The sequence below is a fragment of the Cololabis saira genome, chromosome 22 (genome assembly GCF_033807715.1).
Source record: "Cololabis saira isolate AMF1-May2022 chromosome 22, fColSai1.1, whole genome shotgun sequence".
In the NCBI taxonomy this organism is placed as follows: domain Eukaryota; kingdom Metazoa; phylum Chordata; class Actinopteri; order Beloniformes; family Belonidae; genus Cololabis; species Cololabis saira.
Window position 1 is genome coordinate 28,881,823 of NC_084608.1, and position 24,934 is coordinate 28,906,756.

The 24,934-nt window shown below is 40.1% G+C and overlaps 1 protein-coding gene across 3 annotated transcripts in view; it reads right to left on the minus strand.

The window, feature by feature from the left end:
- Positions 1 to 24,934, minus strand: part of LOC133423706 (dipeptidyl aminopeptidase-like protein 6) — a 338,469-nt gene that overhangs the window by 205,861 nt on the left and 107,674 nt on the right. Inside the window, exon 1 of one of the 3 annotated variants that reach the window (XM_061714007.1) lies at positions 5,749 to 5,878. The exons of the other annotated variants lie outside the window; for them this stretch is intronic. Coding sequence (XP_061569991.1) covers positions 5,749 to 5,832 — 84 coding nt within the window. The 5' untranslated portion in view covers positions 5,833 to 5,878. Of the gene's footprint in view, positions 1 to 5,748; positions 5,879 to 24,934 lie in introns of those variants that run through there. 3 annotated transcript variants of the gene reach the window in all.

The following is a 24,934-nucleotide window of genomic DNA, read 5'->3' on the forward strand; positions in this document are numbered from 1 at the left end:
TTTAATTTTGCCTGAAGATGATTATTTTGTACTTTTGTCTGTTTGAATGGTTGTGTTAAAAAAATAAATCAGACGTTACTCAACGGTTACTAGTAGTTTTTTCATCCAAGTACTTTTTTACTTTTACTCAAGTAATTATTAGGATGAATACTTTTTACTTCTACTCATATTATTCTGAAGTAACAGTACTTTTACTTGAGTACATTTTTTTGGCTTCTCTACCCAGCTCTGCACACATACAGTATGATATTCAGTCAGTTTGGTCACGTAACTTTCTGGTTCATATATATGAGCAGCTGTTTCTTTAATCTTTAACTGTGTGGCTTTGAAGAAGAGCTCAGTCTGCTCACTTAACAACTGGATATCTACGTCAGCTCCTACATCTCTGTGTATATTTACACAGAAGTGTTCAAATGCTGGCTATGCACCAAAGGAGGTTTGGAAGAACAAAACTGTTTCATTCATGTATTCAGTAGCAACACGCATAATTCAGAAGCCTTTCCTGTCCTCTTCACATGTACCCCCCTCCAACAAACTGGTCGTGTTTTTAAATGGGTTTACACATTAAAAACCATCTGGTAAGTGTTCGGAAAGTATAATTGTGTCTGATTCTGCCTGTAAATAAAGCTCAATCTGATGCAGTGGAAGCACAGTTCCTCTTTCTTCCACTAAATCTCTTGCAAGATTTCTCCATGAGAATGGGCTCTGGTGTGAGAACAACAAAACAATGGCCATTTATTGGGCTTGAAAACATTCATATCAGGCATCTTGATTTGCATTTGATTTGGTTTTGACCTTGGTGTAATGGGGCTGAGCATCTAATCAGACAAGTATCCTGCAGCCCAACACGGATACTCTAATAGCACGGATTTTCATGCTGTGAGCTGACATCTTTGAGGCCAAGGCAAGTGTGTTTTCTTGGCTTTTGTGTGTGTGTGTGTGCGTGCGTCAGGCGTGCGTGCGAGCGTGTGCTTTTCTGCATAAAGGAACCTCAAAAGAATTGCTGTAAAATTATGAAGTTTTTAATGTAATAATAGAAAAAGCTTGCATCAATATAACTTCATTCAAAGAGAATAATTTTTAGCCCTGGAATGACTAAAACTTTAGAAACTTTGTCTCAACAAAATGATGGCCATTTAGAGGACACGAGCTAAATTATCCAGGTTTGGAGAAACATTTGTTCTGAAGAATTAAACTGCAGAAAATTTGAACAACCCTGAAATTGCTTGTATTTCACTCATAGACTTTATGTACTGTCAGAGTGGGCAAAGAGAATTACTGGATCAGCAACATTTCCCAGAAGCTGTCAAATTGTGCAGACCTCAAGATGTAGTAGTTACAGTGTATTAATCATAGTGGTATTAATCATGGATAACTTCAGCCTCTCCCCCCGATGGTAGGGCGAGGAATATGTCCTGATAACAAACGATGTTTCACTGGATTGACTGAGATGAGTGGATAACATTCCCATCCTTTACGAATATTAAGGACACTGGAGAGAGAAAAAAGCATCATGGACAGTTTGAAGGCGCTGATCACTTTTATCCTGCACTTTATTAGAAATATGGATTTTCAAAATATTTTCTAATTTTCCAGTTAAGGCCTTGTACTGAGTATTTTCATCAAAACGCTGAATGAGCTTTTAATCAAATGAAAATAATTTAGAAGAGTATAACATTCTTGAGGTGTTCCAGTCTGGATCAGTACTGAAGCTCTGTTGAGGGTTTTTAATGACATTCTTTTAGCCACAGACGCTAGTCACTGCGTGTTTTGGTTTTATTGGATTTAACAGCTGCTTTTAATACAGTTGAGCATCAGCTCGTCCTGTATGCTTGGAAAGCTGCGTGGGCATTCGCTCGGGTTAAGCTGGTTCAGATCCTACTTAACTGAGAGGAGTTTTTGTGTCCGTCTTAGAGTGGCAGATTCCTCCTGAGCACCTCTTACATGCGGAGCACCTCAGGGTTCTATTCTCAGCCCTCTTTTTTTTACATTATACTTGCTTCCGCTTGGATCAGTTCTCCGAAAACATGGAATTTCATTCCGCTTTTTTGCTGATGACAGCCAAATCTATATTCCACAGAAGCATGAAAAAGCTTACTCTGCTAAGCAGTTGCTAGAGTTCATTGGTGAAATGAATGCATGGACGTAACTTAATTTCTTATATTATAATCAAGATAAGACTGAGTAATGTTATTTGGGCCTAATGATGCCCCTAAGGTGCATGTTGACTTGGGCATTTTAAGCAAACATGTGAAACCTACAGCCAAAGGTTTAGGTGTAAAACTAGACATCAACTATACCTTTAATACACATATTACTTTGGTGGTCAAGTCCAGCTTTTTCACCTCCGGAAACTTGCCAAAGTTAAGCCTTTTCTATCCCCTATCACTTTGAGATTTTGATCCATGCTTTTATAACAACACGTTCAGATTATTGTAATGCACTTTATGATAGCTTTGGCCAGAAATCCCGTGCTTGATTGCAGTTATGTTGCTGCCTGACCTTCAATCCGTGCAAGAAAACAAGAGCATATTACTCCAATTTTAGCAACACTTCGTTGACTGGCAGTTCGTTTAGGCATTGATTTTTAAATTATTTTCTTTTTAAATGTTTTCATGGTCTCGCCCCAAAGTATCTGTCTGACCTTCAGCCGTACATTCCTTCACACCCCCTCGGGTCGGCAGATCACTTATTGTCAGTCATCTCTAAGACACTTTTTCAGTTGCTGGCTTAAAATGATGGGACAACTACCTTTGCACATAAGGCAGATCGACAAACTTCCTGTTTTTAAATCCTCCCTCAAAACATATTTTTCACTAGGCTTTTTAACTGAGTTTGTGATCTTGATTTTAGTGTTTTCTTTTTTTATTTTTTTTTATTTTATACTTTTATGTTTTTATCTGAATCCATGTTTGTGTTCAGCACTTTGGTCAACTGTGTTTATTTTAAGGTGCTATATGAATAAAGTTGAGTTGAGTTAAACAGATAAAATAAATCAAACAAGCAGATTTGTGGAGGCGAGCTATACCTAGAGAAAACATATTAAGAAAAGAGAGAAGCCCGGCCAGCCATCCTGTCTTTTCCTCTTCAGTACAAAGAATCAGTCTTGTTCCTCTGGGTTCGACTTTGATTTTTACAAAGCAGTACGCATCAGACGCAAAAAAAAAAAAAATGCCTCTGGGCGCCATGCATACACAAATCATAGAAGCTCATGTGACATAGGCAGAGCAACAATCAGACTAGTGGCAACAAAAGACATCCAAAAAGGTGTGTAGTGAACGCAACTGAATAACTGTTTTAGGTTGTACATTAATAACTTGTTGATCCAAGGTGTTATTAGCAGTTCTGGATCCATACACTCTTGGACACTCCTATATTGCTGGATTCACACAGCAGGCTTGAATAGGGGTGATGTCACTCGTTGCCGAAATGAATTGAGGGTTGCGTTTGCTAATTGTGCTGCCTCCATCAAAAGTTTGGGGGATTTTCAACTTTTACCGCTTCAGTGCATTCATTAGCCAGTCAAGTTGTGGCTACACAACTGAAACCTGGCCAACTAACTCGTACTCAGAGGTGTGTCAAAGGTGAGAGTGGGTCGTTTTAAAAACGTGGAGGAGGACACTAGAGGAAAAAAACAATCATCTGCATCTTCAACCGTTAAAATTGCTCTCTGCCTGAACTTCTGATGAACAGAATGCAGCCAAAAACGAGGGATGGCAGGCCGCCAATGGAAAGCATAGATAGTCCCCAGGCCGTGACAGCAGCGTAGAACGCAACTGCCTGCCTTGCCACGATGCTGGCGTGTGAATCCAGCATATCAGTCATCCCATTAAGTCCACCCTGCCCTGTTGCGAGTGGTTTAGTATGTTCTGTACCAGAGGAATTGGATTTGAATGAGAGGCATACCAGATGCATCCCTCTAGAGAGAGAGAACCATTGCAAAATGAATGAGTATGGCTGAGCAGGCTCTATTTTTGGCAGCGGTAAGGTCTAAACAAATCAAATAAGACTGTTTACAGTGTGACAATTGGCCAAATAATCATCCTGCTTTCAATCTTGACTGATCTCCAACTACAAACTACAGAGAGGGAAATCTGTTTCTTTAGCTACTGATTTATCTGCTACTTTATCAGCATTCCCAGACACAACAACACCTCTGCAGTGCATGTCTTTGGAGCGTGGGAACCAAGGCAGAAAACCGGTGGGCAGAATTCCAAAAGACAAGCTGCATTTCTACAAAAACCCCACCCAAAACTGAAGGAAACTTTAAGATGTGACTCAATGCAGAAATGCACATCTTGTATGTTTCAGTTATCTGGTTTGGATCTAATAAACTAGGCTGTTTTAGTGCCATCAGAAGGCTGTAACCCGTGGCTATACAAAATAGAGTAGCGGTTGTTAATCATGGCTAAAATATTGATTATGGATATGCCTGCTGCCTTAATCACCTTGAACATATGAGAAAGAAGTCGTCCAGATTTTTTTCCCCCCATTGTGAACAATCCAATTAATTTTTCACATTGGAGAGACTTTTCTTAAAAGCTACTATTTCATCAAACATTTTTTTTAGTTTGCAACTTTGAAATGTGCAACTAAATCTTAATGGACACATGTTGAAAAAGCTGGGTAGAGTTGGGTGGAGGTCTTTCATGATTTCAGAACATCCTTGTCTAATCAAGCAGTTGCAAGAATGTCAACTGTGCACAACTAAATTGCAAGGAAGAGGCCCGAGCCTCAGTGTCGAGCTTGTTGTCCGTGCAGGCCCGTCCTGATTGACACTCAACGGAGAAGAGTCAAGTGAGGTGCAGCGCTACATAGTGCAAATCAAATAGTGGAGAGTAAAGGTTGAGAGTGCGAGATGGGGAGAGTTTAGCCTGCTCACACGATGAGTGATAGAGATTAAAGTGAAGGGAAAGCTCCTGGGTATCAGAAGGCAGTGGGATTGACGCAGGCTGAGGGGAAGGAAAGCAGAGCAAAGCACGGGAGATGATGGGGATCAAGACACACTCCTGAATTAAATCCAGATTTCATTCCGAGGGGCCACCCGTTTGAGCTGCCTTAACTACCACTATCTGTATTCAGCACCCAACTTTGAGCAGAAGGTCTATCTTTACCCTTTTAAAGCCATCGTCCTGGGGGGAATGCAATATTGACTGGCTCCAGCGGTGCTTCAAACACCCTCTGCAGCATTGTGGTCATACCTACACAAAGTATTGAGTTTCATTAGGTACTCACCTCTCCGGGGATAACCTTTAAAGAGATGGACAAACTTTGAGGTTTGCTCCTATTAAATGCAGGCGAGATATGACGGATACCTTTTTCAGAGGACAGGATATCAAAGAGCCCAGAAGTTGGTCTTTTACACGTGAAATCCGATGTGCTGAGAGCGATAGGGACAGGTCTTTATCAGCGAGCAGCGATGACTCCCCTTTGAACCATACTTCAGAGATATTTAAGAAACATGTACTGCTGTGATCTTTCTTTTAAAAACTCCAATAACCTAACCTTTCTCTCCCAAATGAAATAAAAGAGATGGAGATGCAAATCAAGGGCAGACATGTATCTCATCATTTTTTTCAAAGCAGCAGCAAGCTTTAGATGTTTTAATTGCAGGCTACGTAACTGTCAGACCAATTGTCCCCAAGCTTTTAACAGGAGCTGTAATCAATTTCAAAAAACCCGAACAGTGACCCACTCAATATGGACATAAATCATGTCAACAAAGAGTGGCACAAAAACGACACTCACCCTCCAGAATCTCTTGGCCGTCTCCACCCTGGACGGTTTCCTGTAAAGGCCCAGCGGCACCCCCAGTTGATGTTCGAACATCATTCTGAAGCTGTTGGAGGCAGAGGCTGAGCCCGCTGCACGGAGAATCCTCCACCTGCTCCTCCGACAACCCACTGTCTACCCTGACGGTCTGCCAGCTTTTCCCATTTATGAAGCAGCTGCCACACCCAGAGCCATTACACTGCGCACTTCCCAGCAAACACATACAAAAACAAAGCCCAGACCCTCTGTCTCCGAAGCCCGATTCTTGGCACGGACACTAACATGCCTTAATGGAAGCCAGAGATAGTCACAGTCAGGATGAGCTTTCACTTTCTGCTCATTGGAAACCTATTCCAGGGGAGTGCTCATAAACATCTTATTTTCATCAGGGGAACAATGTGATCAGAGGACTTAAGTTAATGAGTGGGGAAGAGTTTGGAGATGATCGTGCTGCAGGAGGGTATGATGGAGAGTGGGTGGGGTGATGGAGGGTGAATGGATGTAATTCGACACTTCTGTAAGAGATGCAGCAGAGGGAACAATCACTGCTAAACTGTTTATTCAGCCATTAGAGTTGCAGAGTGGTGGGACGCCCTGACAGGTGAGTCTGCAGCTGCGTCTTCGTGTGCGTCCTCAACGACCAGCTGTGTCGTCCCCGAGATGCAGAACACAACGATGGAATGTAAATCGTGACATTTAACCGAACACAAAAAGATGGAAAACGTGAATTTGAAAATATGAAAATGAAAAATGTATTCGTATTGACACATTTAGAAGCAACACATTCTACCAAATTGCTTTAGAATGAAATACAATATTACGGTTTAAAAATAACAATGAGGCTAGACAATAAATAAGACGACATTGGAGGGGGAAATGAAAGCTCGACAAAGAAAAGGAGTGAATGTGAGCAGCCTCATCAGCACCACAGGACGCCTCGTTTTTAGTGAAGTCTAACATTTAAAGGTTGAATTCAGCAAAATTAACAAATGCACTGATCCGTTTACCCAACTTAAAAGAGCTGTCAAAGAAATACACATGGTATAGGTTTTTTGACAACTTATTGACGAGAAGGAGCCAAGAGGACTAGAGTACTTGCAGACTCAGCAGTTAAAGATATATTTATATGCACATACATAAATACATATGTACACACACACACACACACACACACACACACACACACACACACACACACACACACACACACACACACACACACACACACACACACACACACACACACACAGCGAAACAAAAGAAAGATTTAAAAGAGGCAGGCCAACTACTACAATTGATCAAAACTAATTTCGAGACATGCTGAATATAAATTCATAAAAGTAACAAAATTAGTTCCTTGAGTTAAAGCTTATAAATTTCCACGGACTCCACCAAAATGTATATTTTGTCCATCAATTTCACCAATTATCACAACAAGCTATATTCCCAAATTATATCGTATATCATTATACCTTATATCATTATAAAAGTAATAAACTTAACTATTACATGCCCTCCCCGGACACAATTGAGCTACCATGATTTATCTCAGTAGCAACCTTATAATAACTATTGCCTTATTGGAAATTAATTTCCAACCAAGCCAAGGACAGTTAAATACAATAAATCTTATTTTGACATCCTCTGCATTCATCATTAAATAGCACATATGCTCAAAGGAGTAAGGCTCAGATTTACAATGAGACTTGCCTTAAAAGAAACAATGCGTGTCCCATCCTGGTGTTTCCATCTGTTCAAGTGTTTGGCTGTATGTACAAATGTGATTTTTACAAACTCGAACATGTTCAACAATAAAACCCAGACATTCACCCAACAGCAATTTACTAGTATCTCCAGTGTACTTATGCATAGATGTCTCAAGAATTGACCGAAAGTGTCATTAATGCAAACATTGATGTTTTTACCCTGCAGATTTATTAAAAGAGGTACGACATTTTGGGAATTATTTTCAGTCAGCTCTGAGTTTGATCAGAGGGTAAATACTGCTCCTCTCTGTCCATCCAACAAAGCCCTTGCTAGCCTTGCTGTGCATCGTCACTAGAAGTGGAAAGTTACATCTGGCCTCAGTGACGAATCAAACCAAACAACTCCTAAATGTTGTGAATTACATGTCGTGACTTGTAAATTTACATTAAGTAGAAATAACTGCAGCTGCAGGTGTGCAAAACTACTGAGATCCGGTTACCAAAGGCAACACCCCAAAACACCATTGTGATTTCCGTCAAGTGTGACCAGGCAGTGGCTTATTGCCAATTATGGCTGACTTTGGGAGCACTCAGTCATCCGATGTTGACAATAACTTCAGGCTTAACAATCCAGAGCTGTATCTCTTTGAGCCAGAATATATAGAAGAACAACTATGGGTTTTGGTAGCTGAATATAAACTATTGGCTGGTTACCTGTTTGATGTTACTGGCTTCTCAAAGTCTCTGAAACTCTGCTGGAGGCAGCACGACTTAAGTAGCTGTGCTTTGACAAAATTGAGTTCCTTTATATGCATCCTTTTAGATGATAGTGATTCCTTTTCCATTGTTATTTTTCCACAGTACAACAAATAAATAAGAGCATTTTAGAGTTCTTACCAAGTTTATTTTATCACAACTCTGCAAGACCCACTGTTGTTTTTTGGTTCAACCACATTATAATATACTCATTGGTCCTATTGTTCAGTTTCAGAATGCTATTGGGTCATACTTTTGTGTGTAAGGCCTGCCCTCAGGTTAATAAGTCACACAACCTCCAGCGTTTTGAGAGCGCCATCCCCTCCATTTACTGGACTGGATTTATCTGATAGTAAAGTAAAATGCTTTAAAACATTTTTGTGTTCATTACAGTGTCTAGAACATGCCCATAAGTAAACTTCACTGGCTCTTTTATCTCAGACAACATTTTTTTAGGTTGTTATTTACCTGACATGTTTCGGGGGAAGTCTTACGCCTTCATCAGAGTCACACATGATGGTGTGTGACTCATCTTTATCCGCTGATGTTCAGTGAACAATGCAAAGCGTGACTCACCTGTCAGATTTGACAGGTGAGTCTCTGTATTTTCCCCATATCACGGAAAAGCAGGACTTTCTAACAAAGAAATTCTGTTTGTGCACGTCTGCCCTTTTTCTTGGCTATTGATAAGAAAATGTTCCTATCAATTCACAGTCAAAGCCGTTGTGGGGGATCCCTGGGGGAGGGCATTTTTTCCATTGTTCTTGAACAGGTGTTGATGTTCAGGCATGTAAAGTGATGTTGTAAGTTGGAGGCTACCTGCATACCTATTAGTATGATAATCAGAGTTTACCTGTGAATCTCTGATCTGTGAACACTAATACAAAGGAAGTACAGAAAATGTTGGGCATGTACCTGAGGATGGGCTTGGCACAAATGGCTGGAACCTGTATGTATTGGGAGAGAGAGACGCGGCACCCCCATGCTGCTGATGTGATCTCCCACAACAGATTCCCATCTCTGTTGACAACATTACATTTTGTGAACAATTCGACAGTGTCACAGACTGAACACAGGGACACATTCTGGAAACTCAGACCATGGCTTGAATCACTCAGAGAGAAATGCCTGCAGGTGGTACCCGAAGAGCACATTTCTGTGGATGAGATGACGATTCCTTTCAAGGTAAAGTTCAGCAGCATCAAACAGTACATGCGAGGCAAGCCACACCCATGGGGGTTCGGAGTATGGGTGTGAGCTGCATGATGCTTGACTTTGATGTTTACCAAGGGAGCAACACTGGAATACGAGTCAAATCTGAACTTGGATTGTCAGGTGATGTTGAAGCTTGCCTCCTCACTTCCAAAGGGTCAGAACTACAAGATCTAGGCAGGTATGCCTACCCAACTGCAACCTTGAAGAAGAAGTGGAGGGGAAACACTGCACTGTCAAAGGGTTTGACAACAGGGTAGTCACACTTGCGTCATCCTTCGCTGGAGCAGAACCTGTGCAGGAGATTAAACGCTGGGACAAAGCCACCAAAACCTACATTGGAAGGCTTTCGATTGTGGGTACCTACAACAAATACATGGGAGGCATGGATTTGTTGGACTTGTTTACAGCTAAATACAAGTTTGCCCTGAAATCCCAACATTGGTACATGTACATCTTCTGGCACACCATCACCCTTGCTGTGGTCTCCTCTACAAGCGGCACTGCCAAGCTCTCAAGATGCCAAAGAAGGAGATACTGAACATGAGAAAGTTCCAGGCACAACTAGCATCCTCTCTCATTCCAGTAAGTATCTATTTCGGCTATTTGACATGTTTGTAATAGCTTTGACTTGTATCATCCTTCGTTGGAGCAGAACCTGTGCAGGAGATTAAACGCTGTGGGGCAAAGCTACCAAAACGTACATTGAAAGGCCTTCCATTGTGGGTACCTACAACAAATACATGAAAGACATGGATTTGTTGGACTTGTTTACAGCTAAATACAAGTTTGCCCAGAAATCCCAACATTGGTACATGTACATTTCTGGCACATCATCACCCTTGCTTTGGTGTCCTCTACAAGCAGCACTGCCAAGCTCTCAAGATGCCAAAGAAGGAGATACTGAACATGAGAAAGTTCCAGGCACAACTAGCATCCTCTCTCATTCCAGTAAGTATCTATTTCGGCTATTTGAGACCATCCCCAAATGATGGGAGTCCAAACGGTCCATCTTCCAAGAAAGCATGTTCACAACCCCCACGGGAGGTGCACAAGGACCTAACTGGACATTTCCCTATGCAGATGAAGAGGACACTGCAGACATAGCAGTAAACGGTATACTAATACTCAATGCAGAAAGTGTAATGTTGGCCTGCTTTTCTGGAACTATTACTGTAAATAAAAGTCTGAAGTTTTTTTGTTGCAATACATGACTGTATATTACAACATGACTGAGATTTTTGTTCCTGTTATACTGCTCTGGGACAAAAACAAAAGCCTGCAAATGAATCCATAGTTCTGTACTGTTGTTCAGACAATGAGTACAAATACAGGAGAACAGCTCGTTTTCAGCCCTAAAGACCTTCTACAACAACAGCTTAATGGTTGAAATGTTTTTGTGTTTTTCTATATCTGGGTTTTACAGCAGCCCAGCTTCAGCAACAATACAGGCACTTTTTCACAAGGGCTTTTGTACAAGGAAAAGAATGGTATACATCTCTTATCAAAGTCTGGGGTTGAATGAAAATAAGTCAATTCCCAAAATATTGATGTCCCCCTTCAAGTTTTGTACAAGTTCCTGTAGAAAATAGCACCGATCATGACAATCACAAAACACATTTCAGCAAATTAATTCATAATGATTCACATTTTAAACGCAATGGCCATCTCAGTTGTGTGAAAGTGAAAGCATGTTTAAATGAAAAAGAAGTGTCCTGTACATTGTCCAACAAGCTAACAGCAGAACTACATTTGCCACCAAAAATGCAATGAATTTCAAAACAGGCAAAACAGAGAATTAAAAAAACCTGACAGAATGTCAAACATTTTGCAAAACACAGCCTGTGACTCAGAACTGTGAATTAATTGACTCAGTGAAGAGTGCAACCTGGAACGCAAATCTGCATAAACCTCTGCTTACCTCAGAAGCTGAACTGGTACAGCAGCTAACACTAATCTGTGCACAGCAAACAAGAGTAACACAGACAAATGAGCGGGGAGGCAGTTTTACAGAGGATAAGACGGGGAATTAAAAGCCTTTTTTTAGTGCAAATGGTTAAATACTGGTTGTGATCCCACAGGGTAAATTACAGTAGATCACACTTTTCACTCTGTCTGTGGTTTGTCCTTTCTGAGAAGAGATAATTGCAAAAACTAAGGAATAGTTTATAAAACCCCTACTAGAAGATCCTAGAATTTGTCTGCTGTCCTGCTGTTGGTGTTGAAGAAGACTACACGCATGACCAAACAGGAGCTGATTGGATGAGGACACTGAAAGCCGTACAGACTGTCATGAAAAGGAATCCTGGCCAACGTACCACTTTTTGGAACAAAATTCCTAACCTTTGTAGCTGATGGTGCTGCTGCAGCTTCTTTATCATAAAAATAGCATCCTTGCCCCTCCTCTTAGACCAGTTTCGAACTATGTGACTTTCAGATTAATCTCATTAGGATGTTTGAATTACACAGGTCGCTTTTTTGTACTAGAGATTGTCAAAGTCATTTTGCTGTTCACATTATATGACTCCCGACGGAAAGTCATACACCACATAAAGTGATTCAGTCACCAGGGTGGCCTCTAAACAAAGTTTTGTCAGAAGGAAAAAAGAAATAAAATCACAGGAAATGAGGCATCATGCCTAATTTCACGGTGCAAGCTGTTCGTACCTGTTCATTGGCTGTAGCGTGAACAGGGATTCCCGAGATGGCTCCAGATATTTGGCCTGTTAAATATCTGGAGTATCTTTGAGCTGTTCACACACAGTAACCTGATCAAGTGCTGACTCCTCCCTCTGACAAAAAAAAAAACAAATCCCTGTTCACATTGCACCACTGTAAATGCATATCAGCCATCTGTGCTCACTTGGCATGCAGGAGTGAGTGAAAACAGGCTTAAAACTCTGTGGAAATAACCTTTATCAAAGTCTGCTTTTATTCTGGCTTTCCTCATGTGCGTGTAAGCAGTTGTGGTTCTGTAAATGCAGAGTTTGGCCCTGTAACAGCTGATACCAAGGACAACAAAGTCGGCAGCACTTTCTGTGAGCACTGGCTCTTTAGTCCCCTCCCCCAACTTACTTGATTTAGCTTTGTCGCTTTAATCTCAGTGGATCGTACATACTGAGAACTGAGCTCTCATTTCCCAAACGGTTTCTCTAGAACTTTGCAGTAAACATACCTACAGTTTGGGAGTAAAAAAACAAAAAATAAGTATCACAAAACAAAACAAAAGCTAAAGGGATTACAGGGAGGGGAGAAAATCAAATTGCACGTTGTATTTTTTCCTTTATTGTTTCAGCAACGCCTCGGCAAGCCGAAATATCTCTCAAAGTCTGTTTTCAACGAAGTTCTGAAAATTCGATTCATTTTCCCCAAATCCCAAGTGCACCTTCAGCACATTCCTACTCACACCTACCTCCTAGCAGGATCCTCCGCAAGCCTTCCCTCTCACATATAGACATTGTCAGACGTGTGTATAATTCAGACAACTATCCCATCCGAGGACTGTAGTGGTGAGACTGGTGTTAAGAGCCACTAGGGCTGTTCGATTAATCGATTTTAAATCGTAATCGCGATTATGTAATTAGAACGATGTTAAAACGTGAAAATCGTAAAATCGATTTTTCACTTTTTTTTTTTTTTTTTTTTTTACCTTGTCTGCACACATATTAATGATTGATACCATATTAATGATTGATGGAAATACCTCTCAATACCTGCGACAAGTGCCCCATCGGAGAGGCTCTTTAGTGTAGGAGGGGGCGTTGTAACATGCCACCGGGCATCCCTCAAGCCAGATGGGGTAGACCGGCTCGTGTTCCTTGCAAAAAACGTGCAAATGTGAATAGCAAATGTAATGACTGACATTACACAACTCTACCTCCTTCATGGGTTTCATTATTATTTAGCATGCAAAGACCCAGTTTAGTTTAATTAGAAAATGTCTTGTTTTATTTAATTGGAAATATAACTTACTGTACGTTTGCAAGTGCTGATTTGCTGATTTTTTTTTTTTTTCAGAGATAAAACTTTATATTTTATTATATTTTTTACTTTTTTTCAACTTATTTTACAGAGTTTTGCACTTTATTCATTCATTTTTGGTTTAATAAGAGCAAATTTTGCACTTAAAGCCCAATGGGGCAAATGTTCAATAAAAAAACAGCATATTTGAAATCATTTCTTTGCCTTTTGTCAATTCACAAAATAATCGTAATCGAAAATCGGATTTTGAGAGAAAAAAATCGAGATTTTATTTTTGGGCAAAATCGAACAGCACTAACAGCCACTGACAAATAAACTGTGCAGATTTCATCATGCACCTGCTGTGGCCTCAAAAACTGACTAATGAATCAGGTGCAATCAAAACTAAGAGGCATTGGGGTTATACTTGGGAAGTCACACCTGTCTTTCTGAACAAAGACAAGACAAAAAGGAAAAACAAAAGAGTTAACATGGAAAATGAAAGAGGAAAGAGGGCACAGAAGAATAAGAGAGCAACACAGAGGTGGAAAATGTGAGAACTCTTCTAAAAGCCCAGAGACCCTCAGGGAGGAAAAACCCCTGGGACAAAGAGGAGCAGTGTGGGGAACTCTTATTTCTTCCATTGATAGAAAAGACAAACAGCAACATTTGTGATGTAATCCCACGGCACCGAGCAGATATGCTGCAGCGCCCAGAGTGCATCACTCCCGTCCTCTTTGTGCTTTATTTCCTGTCAGATCAGAGGTGAAGAGGAGACCATGTTTGCAAGATCAAGCACAGATTGAGCGTATGTTGAAAGCCTGGTGTAGGGTAGTTTTGCATTCACACAGCTGCCTCTGTTTCCTCGTGTGTTTCATGCCGAGTTGCTCTGGAAATGTTGCTGACACAAGCGCCTATCACATGGGAGCATCGGGGGCGTACTGATCTAACTCCTTCAGACACGGGCTCCACAACGCTCAATTACAAACCCCCCTGACTGATGGTACACACTGACAACATACTATAACTAGTTAGTAACTGTCTCATTTCCAATTCTCCATCGTAGAGGATTTAAATGCAATGTCACATTACTATTTTGACCTTTTCAGAGCACCTTAAAAAGGATGAGAGTAGCATTTCTTATCGACCTAATGTCATTCATTTGGCTAAAGCATTTTCTTGATATCCTTCGTCGTCAAAGGGGACATTTTATGTTTAAAAAAAATTACATACTGCGTCTGTGGGTGTCTGAAGTGAATACCAAATCACAGATGTGTCAGTCATGTCCTGTGACATTCCTATTAATCACATAGTCGTTGATGAGAGAGCTCCTCCATGAATGGGGCTAATGGCTAAAATAATTATTTACACCTCGGTAAAAGCAAAATGAAAAAGCCTTGATTTCATCTTAGTTTCCGCATAATAGAAATTATTTTGCATCTCAACTGAAATGAAAACTAAAAACGTTATTTTATGTAAATGACTGTCACTTTACTGTTGAATGCTTGAGTTCATATTCATGGCAGATTGCAACCAGATCTCTGCCGTCAATGTCCTTTTAATTTAAAAAGACGTTGAAGGGAGAACCCTGTTAAATCCAGTTGGCAGCAGCTAACTATAAACTTCCTTCTTCCTCCTGTCGCTGTAACTTGCCATGTCTATCCCTACTGCTTTCCTCATCAACCAACACAGTATCTGGTGGTTAGTCGTCACCCGTTCCTCAGTCCTTGTGCTTCTGAGCCAGTTGTTTCCTCATACAAACACATCTTCTGGATGCATCTTCTACATCAGGGGTCGGCAACCCGCGGCTCTAAAGCCGGATGCGGCTCTTTAGCGCCGCCCTAGCGGCTCCTGGGGCTTTAAAAAAAATGTTTGACCTTTTTTTTTCATTTTTTTCTTCTTTTTTTCTCTTTTTTTCTTCTTTTTTTCCCTTTCCTTTTTAATCTCGACATTTCGACTTTTTTCTCGGAATCTTGACTTTTTTCTCGACATTTCAACTTTTTTCTCAACATTTCGACTTTTTTGTCGAAATTTTGACTTTTTTCTTGAAATTTTGACTTTTTTATCGACATTTAGACTTTTTCTCAACATTTCGACTTTTATCTCAACATTTCGACTTTTTTCTCGAGATTGTACTTCAACATTAATCTCAACATTTTGACTTTTTTCTCTAAGTGCATAATGAAAAAAATAATCTTCCCCCAGTTATAACTAATATAGATACATGCAGCATGTGTTGCCTTCATTCTAAGGCTGATACAAGACTTTTCATTTTTTTGCGGCTCCAGACATATTTGTTTTTTTGTGTTTTTGGTCCAATATGGCTCTTTCAACATTTTGGGTTGCCGACCCCTGATCTAAATGTATTTCTGGATTATTGTCCTTTCCTCCTGGAAGCTGGCTTTGATGCTCAATAGTCCCCGACCTCCTTCCCTCCTTCCTTCCTTCCTCTTCCTAAGACTTTCTTGGGTAGAATAACTCGAGAAGCATCTCCATCATTTCCTCCACCCGGCATCACATCTTGCAGCATCCGTGTGTTCCTCTGAAGTGGTTTGTGCAAAGGTGCAACACAGATTTCAACAGATCCACACTCTGCAGAGTAGCATCCACTCAACTTGACTCCACTCCCCTGCTCTGCAGTGTGGCCATTCCTCACAATCTGTCACAAGCAGCTATAAAAAAAGATGTAAAAACATTGTATCTTTGTAGCATTTTGATCAAAACACGGCAGACGTTTCATTAGGTCATAGGGAACTCTGTCGAGTTTTGATAAAAGGCCATAATGTGACTTTTTTAATGCCAACTATGACAACAACATATCTCACCTGAAGCATTTATTCTCACCCATCTATATTCAGGCCTGTTATTGTTGTATGGAAATCGTGCTGCTAGAGGGAACCTTTCTGCCGCCTCACCTTCGTGGTGCATTCAAGGACACTCTAGGATTCAATATTTGAGGGCTGACAGCTAACAAGCAGTGTAACAAGCATTTGGACACACTGTTGTCAGAAAATGTGAGTCTGAAGCCAAAAGCACAGACCATATAGGGTGCAGGTGGATGCTATAGAACATTATGTCCAACCCAATTTAGCAAAAAGAAAAAAAAGATGGGGACAGGTCATTTTTTCCTCTTCAGCACCGACTGAGGGGAAGAGAAAGTTCACACCTGAATGAAAAATACAAGATTCTCCTCTAACCATCAAGGTTGTTTTGGTGTGAGCTGTTGAGCTATGAAGATTTCGGTTTTCTTTTGAAATGTGGTTCTGAGATTGCAAAAATAACACGCATGAAAACCTCAGCAACAACATTTCTCACCAAAAAACGGCAACCAGAAAATCCACAGTCTCTGCTGTGTGGGATCTTTGTTCACGCAGGAACTATTTTCTCTTCACCACACCAAAACCATTACCCACATCGCTGCACAGAATAATGTGGCACGGCTCGGGCTTGTGAAAGCGCGACTGGAAAGAGACAAATATGTCATGTCTTAAAAACAAGTCTGTATTCACAAGGTCACCATTTTTTTTTTAAATTTAACCCAACAGAAATAAGCTGTATGTACGTGATTAAAAGCATCCCAGTATAAACATGACAAGTATTTTACATGAGCAGAAGTCTTCATTAAACAGACATAACCTTTTAAAGTGCAGGGATTTATTATTAGATGGAAATGTGAATAGGTGTCTAGTGCAGATTTGAAAAGGTTACCTCCAGCAGAAGAGGACAAAAGAATAAATAATAATTCTATGAGTTGACTCAGCAGGGGAAGCATTGAATGAGAAAAATTGATCTACAAGGAATTAAATAAAAGAAAGCAGCACAGAATGCCAGACAAGTTTACCTGCTACATGGATTTAGCTGTTTTCTTTACATAAAAACATTTCTGCTACCAATTGATACAGAAAGGGCATAAATTGGTGCCTAAAACTCAACTGAATTTGAATAATTTGCTTAAGAACACCCATCTGCCTGAAGCAGGGCCGCCGCAAGGGGTGTGCGAACCGTGCGACCGCACGGGGCCTCGCGCCTCAAGGGGCCTCGCGCTATGGGCCGTTTTTGAAAAAAAAAAAATAATAATTTTTTTTTTTTCCGTTTTTTTTTTCCTTTTTTCCCTTATAAATATAAACAGTCACGTTCCATTACAGATATGCACAGACTAAATGTGTACTAGTCTGTGCATATCAATAAATATATGTGCAATGATGCGCGTGTCTGTTGTTCAATACAACTGCGTTGACGGGGGGAGTTGGAACAAACTGTCACACAATGTCGAGAGAACGAGACAGATTCAGGAAATTTCCATCAGGGGATGAAAAAAGAAAAAAACTAAAGAAAATGGAAGAGTTTAATGCCTCTCTGAAAGGCTCGTTTGATAAATTTGTTAGAAAAATCACCAATCCGACCGGGTCTCAAGCAGCTGTGGGGCCCCGCGTCGAGGCAAGCCAAATGATGATGAGGCAGGGGAAGGTATCCAGTATTTTGCTAATTGGAGAGTTAAAATTGCGCATATAGACACCCGATCCGACCCGAAAAACCCCCAAAAATGTTTGGGTTTTTCGAAAAACCCAAAAATTTCGAGGGCCCCCCCCCCCCGGCCATTTCGCACAGGGCCTCGCAAATCTCCCAGACGGCTCTGGCCTGAAGTTAGTATAGCGGGAATATGGGAGAAAAGTCTTATATTTGATCATTTCTATCCCCTAAGAGTCTGTCAAAGTGAGAAGTTGCATTAAGCAACTTCATATTAAAAGGATTAATCATAACATTACTTTACAGCAATATTCTGCAACAGTGAGAATGTAAAACCAGTTTCAGATGCAGCAGCCCCTCCTACTCCTCTACAATATGCTGACAGTCTATGAACCTTTATCACACACCATCCTCTGTTCTTCTGGTTTTCCACAGAGAGCATCCAGGAGCCGTTTCCAAAAAGGACCGAGCTCATTTCACAATGCAGCACCATTCCATCAAATTATCCTCAATTTCGATTGTTCTTATGAAGTTGTTTTTTTCCCCGCAGCAGCTCCGCTGAAAGCCCATACATCTCCACGGCCACAGAGAAGCAATATTCTCGGATGAAAATAAAAAAGAAACATTTTTTTTTCTCCCCCACATTCCTTTCTGTTCATATCTGAGAGCAATTCTTCACAGGCGCGCGGGAAGGTGCGTTTATTGCGAGGCAAGTCGTGGCCTCACAACATCCTGATATGGCTGTATGGATTCACATCAAAAAAAGCGCTGAGGTCATTTGTTACAGACTGAGTCATAATGTGCATCTTTGCCGTGTGTAAAAAACATGTTTGTGTTGAGACAGAAGCTGTTTCGGTCGAGTATGTGTTTACTGTGAGAACAGATGCTCACATGTCGACGGGGAAGCAGAGAGCTCATCACAGAATAGTGACAGTAATGGCAGTTTGAAAGCAGCGGACAACCACAGACAAAAAAATCTATTTGATGAGAGATACGAGATCTTGATCCATGACTCGGATGAATGTGGGAAAGAAAATGCAACATTGTTGTATTTGCAGCTATGAAACAGAGGCTGCATTTGATAAAGTGATGTTTGTAACCTCTTCTTTCACTTCGTCACCATAACAGCTGGTCTGCAGGAAACCTGCACTCTTGAAAGACTGATAGCACTCTCTTTATCTCCATGGAGGCTTCACGCCTCACCAAGAGGTTGCAGGTCCATATTAACAAAAAAAATAGACTAGAAATGCATTTATTGATTGGATGGTGACTGGAACTGACAGATTTTCAGCCTGACCAATGGGAGCCATGAACACACAAACAGTTTTTTTTTTGTTTGAAATATTTTCTTTGCTTTCCTTTATTCCCCGTCAGCAAACGGATCAGAAGACCCATGACACAATCCCACACATTCTCAAGCAACAATGTCTTTGGGGCAGAAGATCTTCCACTGCGAGTACAGAATACCAAATACAGTACCTGCAAAGTGAGGGGAAGGCGCCGGGCAGAAAGAAGCTGCAATGTCTCGGGACAACAATCTTGAACCAACACTTGGAGCAGCGTTAACAAAGCTGAACATGATCAATATGAACAAGCTAACAAAGGCAAAATGAGTCAAATTCAAGCTCTTGAGAGCGCATAGCACAAGCCTGTAGCCTCTGCTACCAGGAGTCCAAAATACACACTACAAAAGCAGGAGAAATCTGTGAGCTGCAGTTTTGAACACATTCTTCTATCCAGTAAGCTGGAGCAGCTGAATACAGCTGTGTTTGATTCAGACAGATAACACTTGTACAAGTGTTTTCCTTGTCAACAAGTAGAAATCTGTGCAGGATTGGATGGACGTGGACCTGGACACTCATATTTTTCTTTTTTTGGTATTGATACTGTTTTATTTGCTTTTTTTCCATCAATATTCGGGTGATTTTGGCACCAAAGATATTTCAGTCAGACAAACATTTTCCTCTGATTTGAATTTGTTTTTTTTTAGACAGCCTTTCTCAAGGTTGTCTTCAGTGTAAAAAAAAAAAAAAAAAAGAGTTCAAATATTTTTTTGAGAGCTGATTTTGTTAACTTGGTTAGATTTAGGAAGAAAAGCTCATGGTTCGGCAATTAAAAATCAAGATTTTCACTTTTTCCACTTTTACTTTTAACCACATTCTAACTAGGCCTGTGTTGAGAAAATCGATTCTCATATTAATTCCTAAATATCTATTTGTATGTCTAAAGATCGATTTTTTTTTCTTCATTACATTTCCGCCCGGTGAACTTTAATCCCAGTAGTCACGTCATTTAATTCACGCATGCCCGTGGTGTGGTATCAAACATATATAATATATGATATATAGAATATATAGAATATATAAAACATGGATTTACATGTATCACGGAACGTGACGGGAGTCAGCGTACCATCTGCATGATTTGCAATGCCAAGTTGAGCAACTCTAGTCTCGCACCTGCAAAACTGAAGGAACACTTCTTGAAGCTGCATGGAGATGGGGAATACAAGAACACAACGCTTGCTGAATTCAAGGTGAAGAGAGCCAGATTCGACAAAAAGGCCACTCTGCCCGCTCTTAGATTTGTACCCATCAACAAACCGATCCTCACAGCATCGTACGAAGTTGCTTATGTGATCGTAAAGCAGGGCAAACCGCACACCATTGGCGAAACACTCGTAAAACCAGCTGCGTTAAAGATGGCGAGTTCATGCACTGTGTTGGTTTTGTTATTTGAACAAGGTGATGTTAATGCACAATTCATTTCGTGCACCAGTAAAAAGAAACATATTTTATTTTTACTAAAGAAGGGTTCGGTGAATGAGCATATGAAACTGGTGGGGTTCGGTGCCTCCAACAAGGTTAAGAACCACTGTACTATTCATATGTTGCATAACTACAGACATACAATTCAGGCAACAGTTCAAAAAACATTTTTAATAACACTAACCCAAATCAATATTGGATCGAATCAGATCGACTCAAATCCTGATAATTGATTCTGAATCTTAAGAATCTTGACATTTAAATCGATACCCAACCCTAATTCCCACCAATAATACATACTAAATACTTCTTTTTTACTGTTCCATCAGTCTATCCCAGCTTGATCCTGCTGAGTCACGGGGACTCGCATACGTGGACTGCTGGATCTGTTGGCGCCAATCCCAGCCATCTTCATGGTACACCAACCCAGACATGCTAGAGCACTGCAGAGACCCACAGAGACCACCAAACACACTCACACTCACTCCACGGGTCAATTTAGAGCCATCAACCAGTCTACCACATGTGTTTTTAGACTGTGGGAGGAAAGCAGAGTTCCCAAAGGAAACCCTTGGGTGCACAGGGAGAAAGCTGTGAGGCAACACCAGTCACCTGCTTACCATTATTACCCGTTACTGCATTATTGTTGTTGGAAGAGCTGCTCATGCTCTTCTCTGTGAATTATTGTCAATGTTTAAAGAGGTGGTGATCTTACTTCCAACCCTCAGATCACAGGTTTTACACAGATTGCAAGATGCTGATTTCCTGTAAATGTAACATATGTTCAAACTGAGAATGATTTGAGTTGGCCAGCTCATGTGTTAACATCTGCTCAGCCCAGGCTCATTTAGGAAGGGTTTTACCTTTGAATATACAGGACTGTCTCAGAAAATTAGAATATTGTGATTTTGTGTAATGCAATTACAAAAACAAAACGGTCATACATTCTGGATTCATTACAAATCAACTGAAATATTGCAAGCCTTTTATTATTTTAATATTGCTAATGCTGAGCATGGCTTAGAGCTTAAGAAAACTCAAATATCCTATCTCAAAAAATTAGAATATTCTGGGAATCTTAATCTTAAGCTGTACGCCATAATCAGCAATATTAAAATAATAAAAGGCTTGCAATATTTCAGTTGATTTGTAATGAATCCAGAATGTATGACATTTTTTTATTTTTTTATTGCATTACAGAAAATAAAGAACTTTATCACAATATTCTAATTTTCTGAGACAGTCCTGTACACTTGAATGATCATCCCCTGCCTTCATCTGTTGACTACTTTCGCAAAAGCGGTAGCATCGGTTGCAATAATTTGGCTAAAACTAAATGAAACATTTCGTACATCTTCTTTGGATGAGATTTTCTTTTTCCTTGTTCTGGGAGAAGTCTGGCAGGACGAGATACGGAGAGTTACAGAGCTATGAACTAAGAAAGTTATGCTTATTGAAAAATTATTAAAAAAAAATAAAAAAAAACATTAGATGGAAACACCAGCCCTTTGTTGCAATTTCAAAGTTTTGCTTTGTTCTGCAAAAAAGTGTAATGGAAACCTAGGTAAAACCATTTAAACCCCCTCTTAGACACCTGGCAAACACCCTCCACCCAAAACTAAAATATGAAGGTACCCAACATCTTGGCGGCGAGCACAAAATCGATTCTAACAACTGCAGATAAGGAACAGCAGATGTTTTATTTAATTAAAGTCTGGCTCTAACTCCTCTTTAAGCTCGATTATCTGCACGACTTAGCTCAGTTCAGAGCTTAAACGCTCAAAGCTAGAGAAAGAGGACAGAGCCGGTACTATGTGTGTAGAAATACACACCGATATGAAAGTTCACAGGATTGATCGCTTGTGCTAAATTGCAGACTGCACCGTGCCACTGTTGATCTATGGATCTTCTTCTACATACATTTTTTTCTGACAAGTTTTAACAAGTTTCTAAACTTGGACCAGTTTATGCAATTTAACCGAATGCTGTATGCTTCTGCATAATGTGAGACGCTGTCTTTTGCAGTTTGGGGTATTTGTATTGTAATGATGTTTATGCTGCCTGCGTTCTATATTTGTTCATGAAGCAAATCAGAATAAATTGGATAGTGGAGCCTTCAGAGCTGTGTGCGGCACTCATCACCTTGGCACACAGAGGAACTGCAAGAGCAACAGCCTCCTTTCGCATTTCATTTCCGCTGTCAGAGCTATTTGCGAGAAAACGGCACGTGTAACCTGAAGTATTCTCCGTGAATGGATGCTAAATTTTCAACCCTAAATTGAATGGGACCTGCAGGTGGAGGCTGACTCTCCAAGCAGCTGAAATGCGTCGGCTCAGTATAACAACTTCTAAACATAGACATTGTGGTCAATGCAACTCATTTCAGCTGGATCTACACAGCCGGGACCTGAGCCTGTGTGGCGGACAAAAGCCGAGCTCGCTGATGTAATGTCATGCTCCAGTTGGCCAGCACCGTTGAAAGGAGCAGAGGGTCAAAAAGGTGAGCGATGAGAAGAGCTGAAAAAGGGAAATAGATCAGAGGAGGAAGGGAAGTGTGGTGGCGATGATCATGATCAGGGGCTCAGTTCTATTCAGCAGCTCTGCACAGGTCACTGCAAAGGGAAAGGACAGCAATTTGAGTTGAGATGAACTCTGAGTGCAGCCCGGACTCAGTAATGGATGACAGGATCTCTTTAACAAAACAAACTCAATTTGTTAACCAACATTGTGTGTGGATAGAGGCCTTTATATGAGCTTATGTCCATCATTGAGCATTATGTTAACAGAGGAGGAGGAGCTGTGCCTTTAAAAGAGACGTTGGACGCCCTTTCCTCATAAGTCGACATCATTTTTTCAGGTTGTCATTAAAAGTCTGAGTTGCTTTGGTTGAAATACCATAGAAACATTAAAAAAAAAACATTCTTTTCTAAGCTTATAGCTTTGTTTAAAACAGTTTTAAGGGGCTCGACTCGCTCTACTCTACTCCAGTGGTTCCCAACCTTTTTTCCTTGCAGCCCCCCCTACTTGTGTCTAAGACCAGCCAGGCCCCTGACCTGTACGTACTAGCACCAAAATAGTCTTTAATTGAAAAAATGAACATTAATTATGTTTTTTTGATACATTTCTCTTTGGTTTACTCTGTATACACATCACTTTGTTTTTCTCCAATGTCACCAATAGGGGTGGGCAAAAATATCGATATGGCAATATATCGCGATACTTTTCCAGCCGATTCAATATCGATATTCAAAATTTGATTTTTTTTTTAATTTTTTTATTTTATTTACTTATTTATTTATTTATTTATTTTTTTATCCCCGATCTTTTTCCCATTATATCACCCAGTGCTCCTACCTAAGTGACAGTCCTGGGCATTGCCACTCTCTACCAACCCTGGGAGGGCCCTGCACTGAGCTCAGGTTTTATTTCACGTTTTATTTCATTTTATAATTTATTTTTTATACAACACAATTGCCTGTCCTTAAAAAATGAAAAATAATGGACAGAGGTTTATTTATTTATGGATTTATATCTATACTGACTGATCACTGTGCCTGTCCTTGGTTTTAGTACCATCTTTCTTGTGTTTATTATCATTTGCCACATAATTAAAGCAACCTCATACTAAATTTAATGTTAATTTCATATGATGTAAATATTATGAAAAACATATACAAATATGTTGTAACTTTAGCTTGTATAGTTATAATAAAACATTGTTTTGACTCAGTTTGTCCCATGAATTGTCACTATAATCTGATGAACGTGCAACTCAGATTTTAAGATCCATCACTATCATCTGATGTACATATATACAACTTGGATTTTAAGATGTGTAATGCATTTTTAAATTTTTCGGTGAACTATGTAGAATATAATAATCGGGATATCGCATAATCGGGATATTGCAATGTGTATCGTATCGTGGCTCAAGTATCGTGATGCGTATCGTATCGTGAGGTCCTTCCCAATACCCACCCCTAGTCACCAATGTATAAAATATGCACAAAAGGACATAAAAATATTTCTGAAAAATGTCTCTTTTAATATGAGACCAAAATCTTTAACATTTTTCCTTTAACAACCTGTCGGAGTAGATTAAATGTTGAGTAATGATATAATAATAAGGAATAAAATAATTTCCTGTGTTTGTCACCAGTGTATAAAAACACAAAACATATTCAAGACATTCATAAATTATTCCTAACAATGTCTTATGAATGATTCATTCGCAAATATAATTTTTACAACTGCATAATTTCAAAGCAGACAAAGTTTCGCACACCCCCCAGA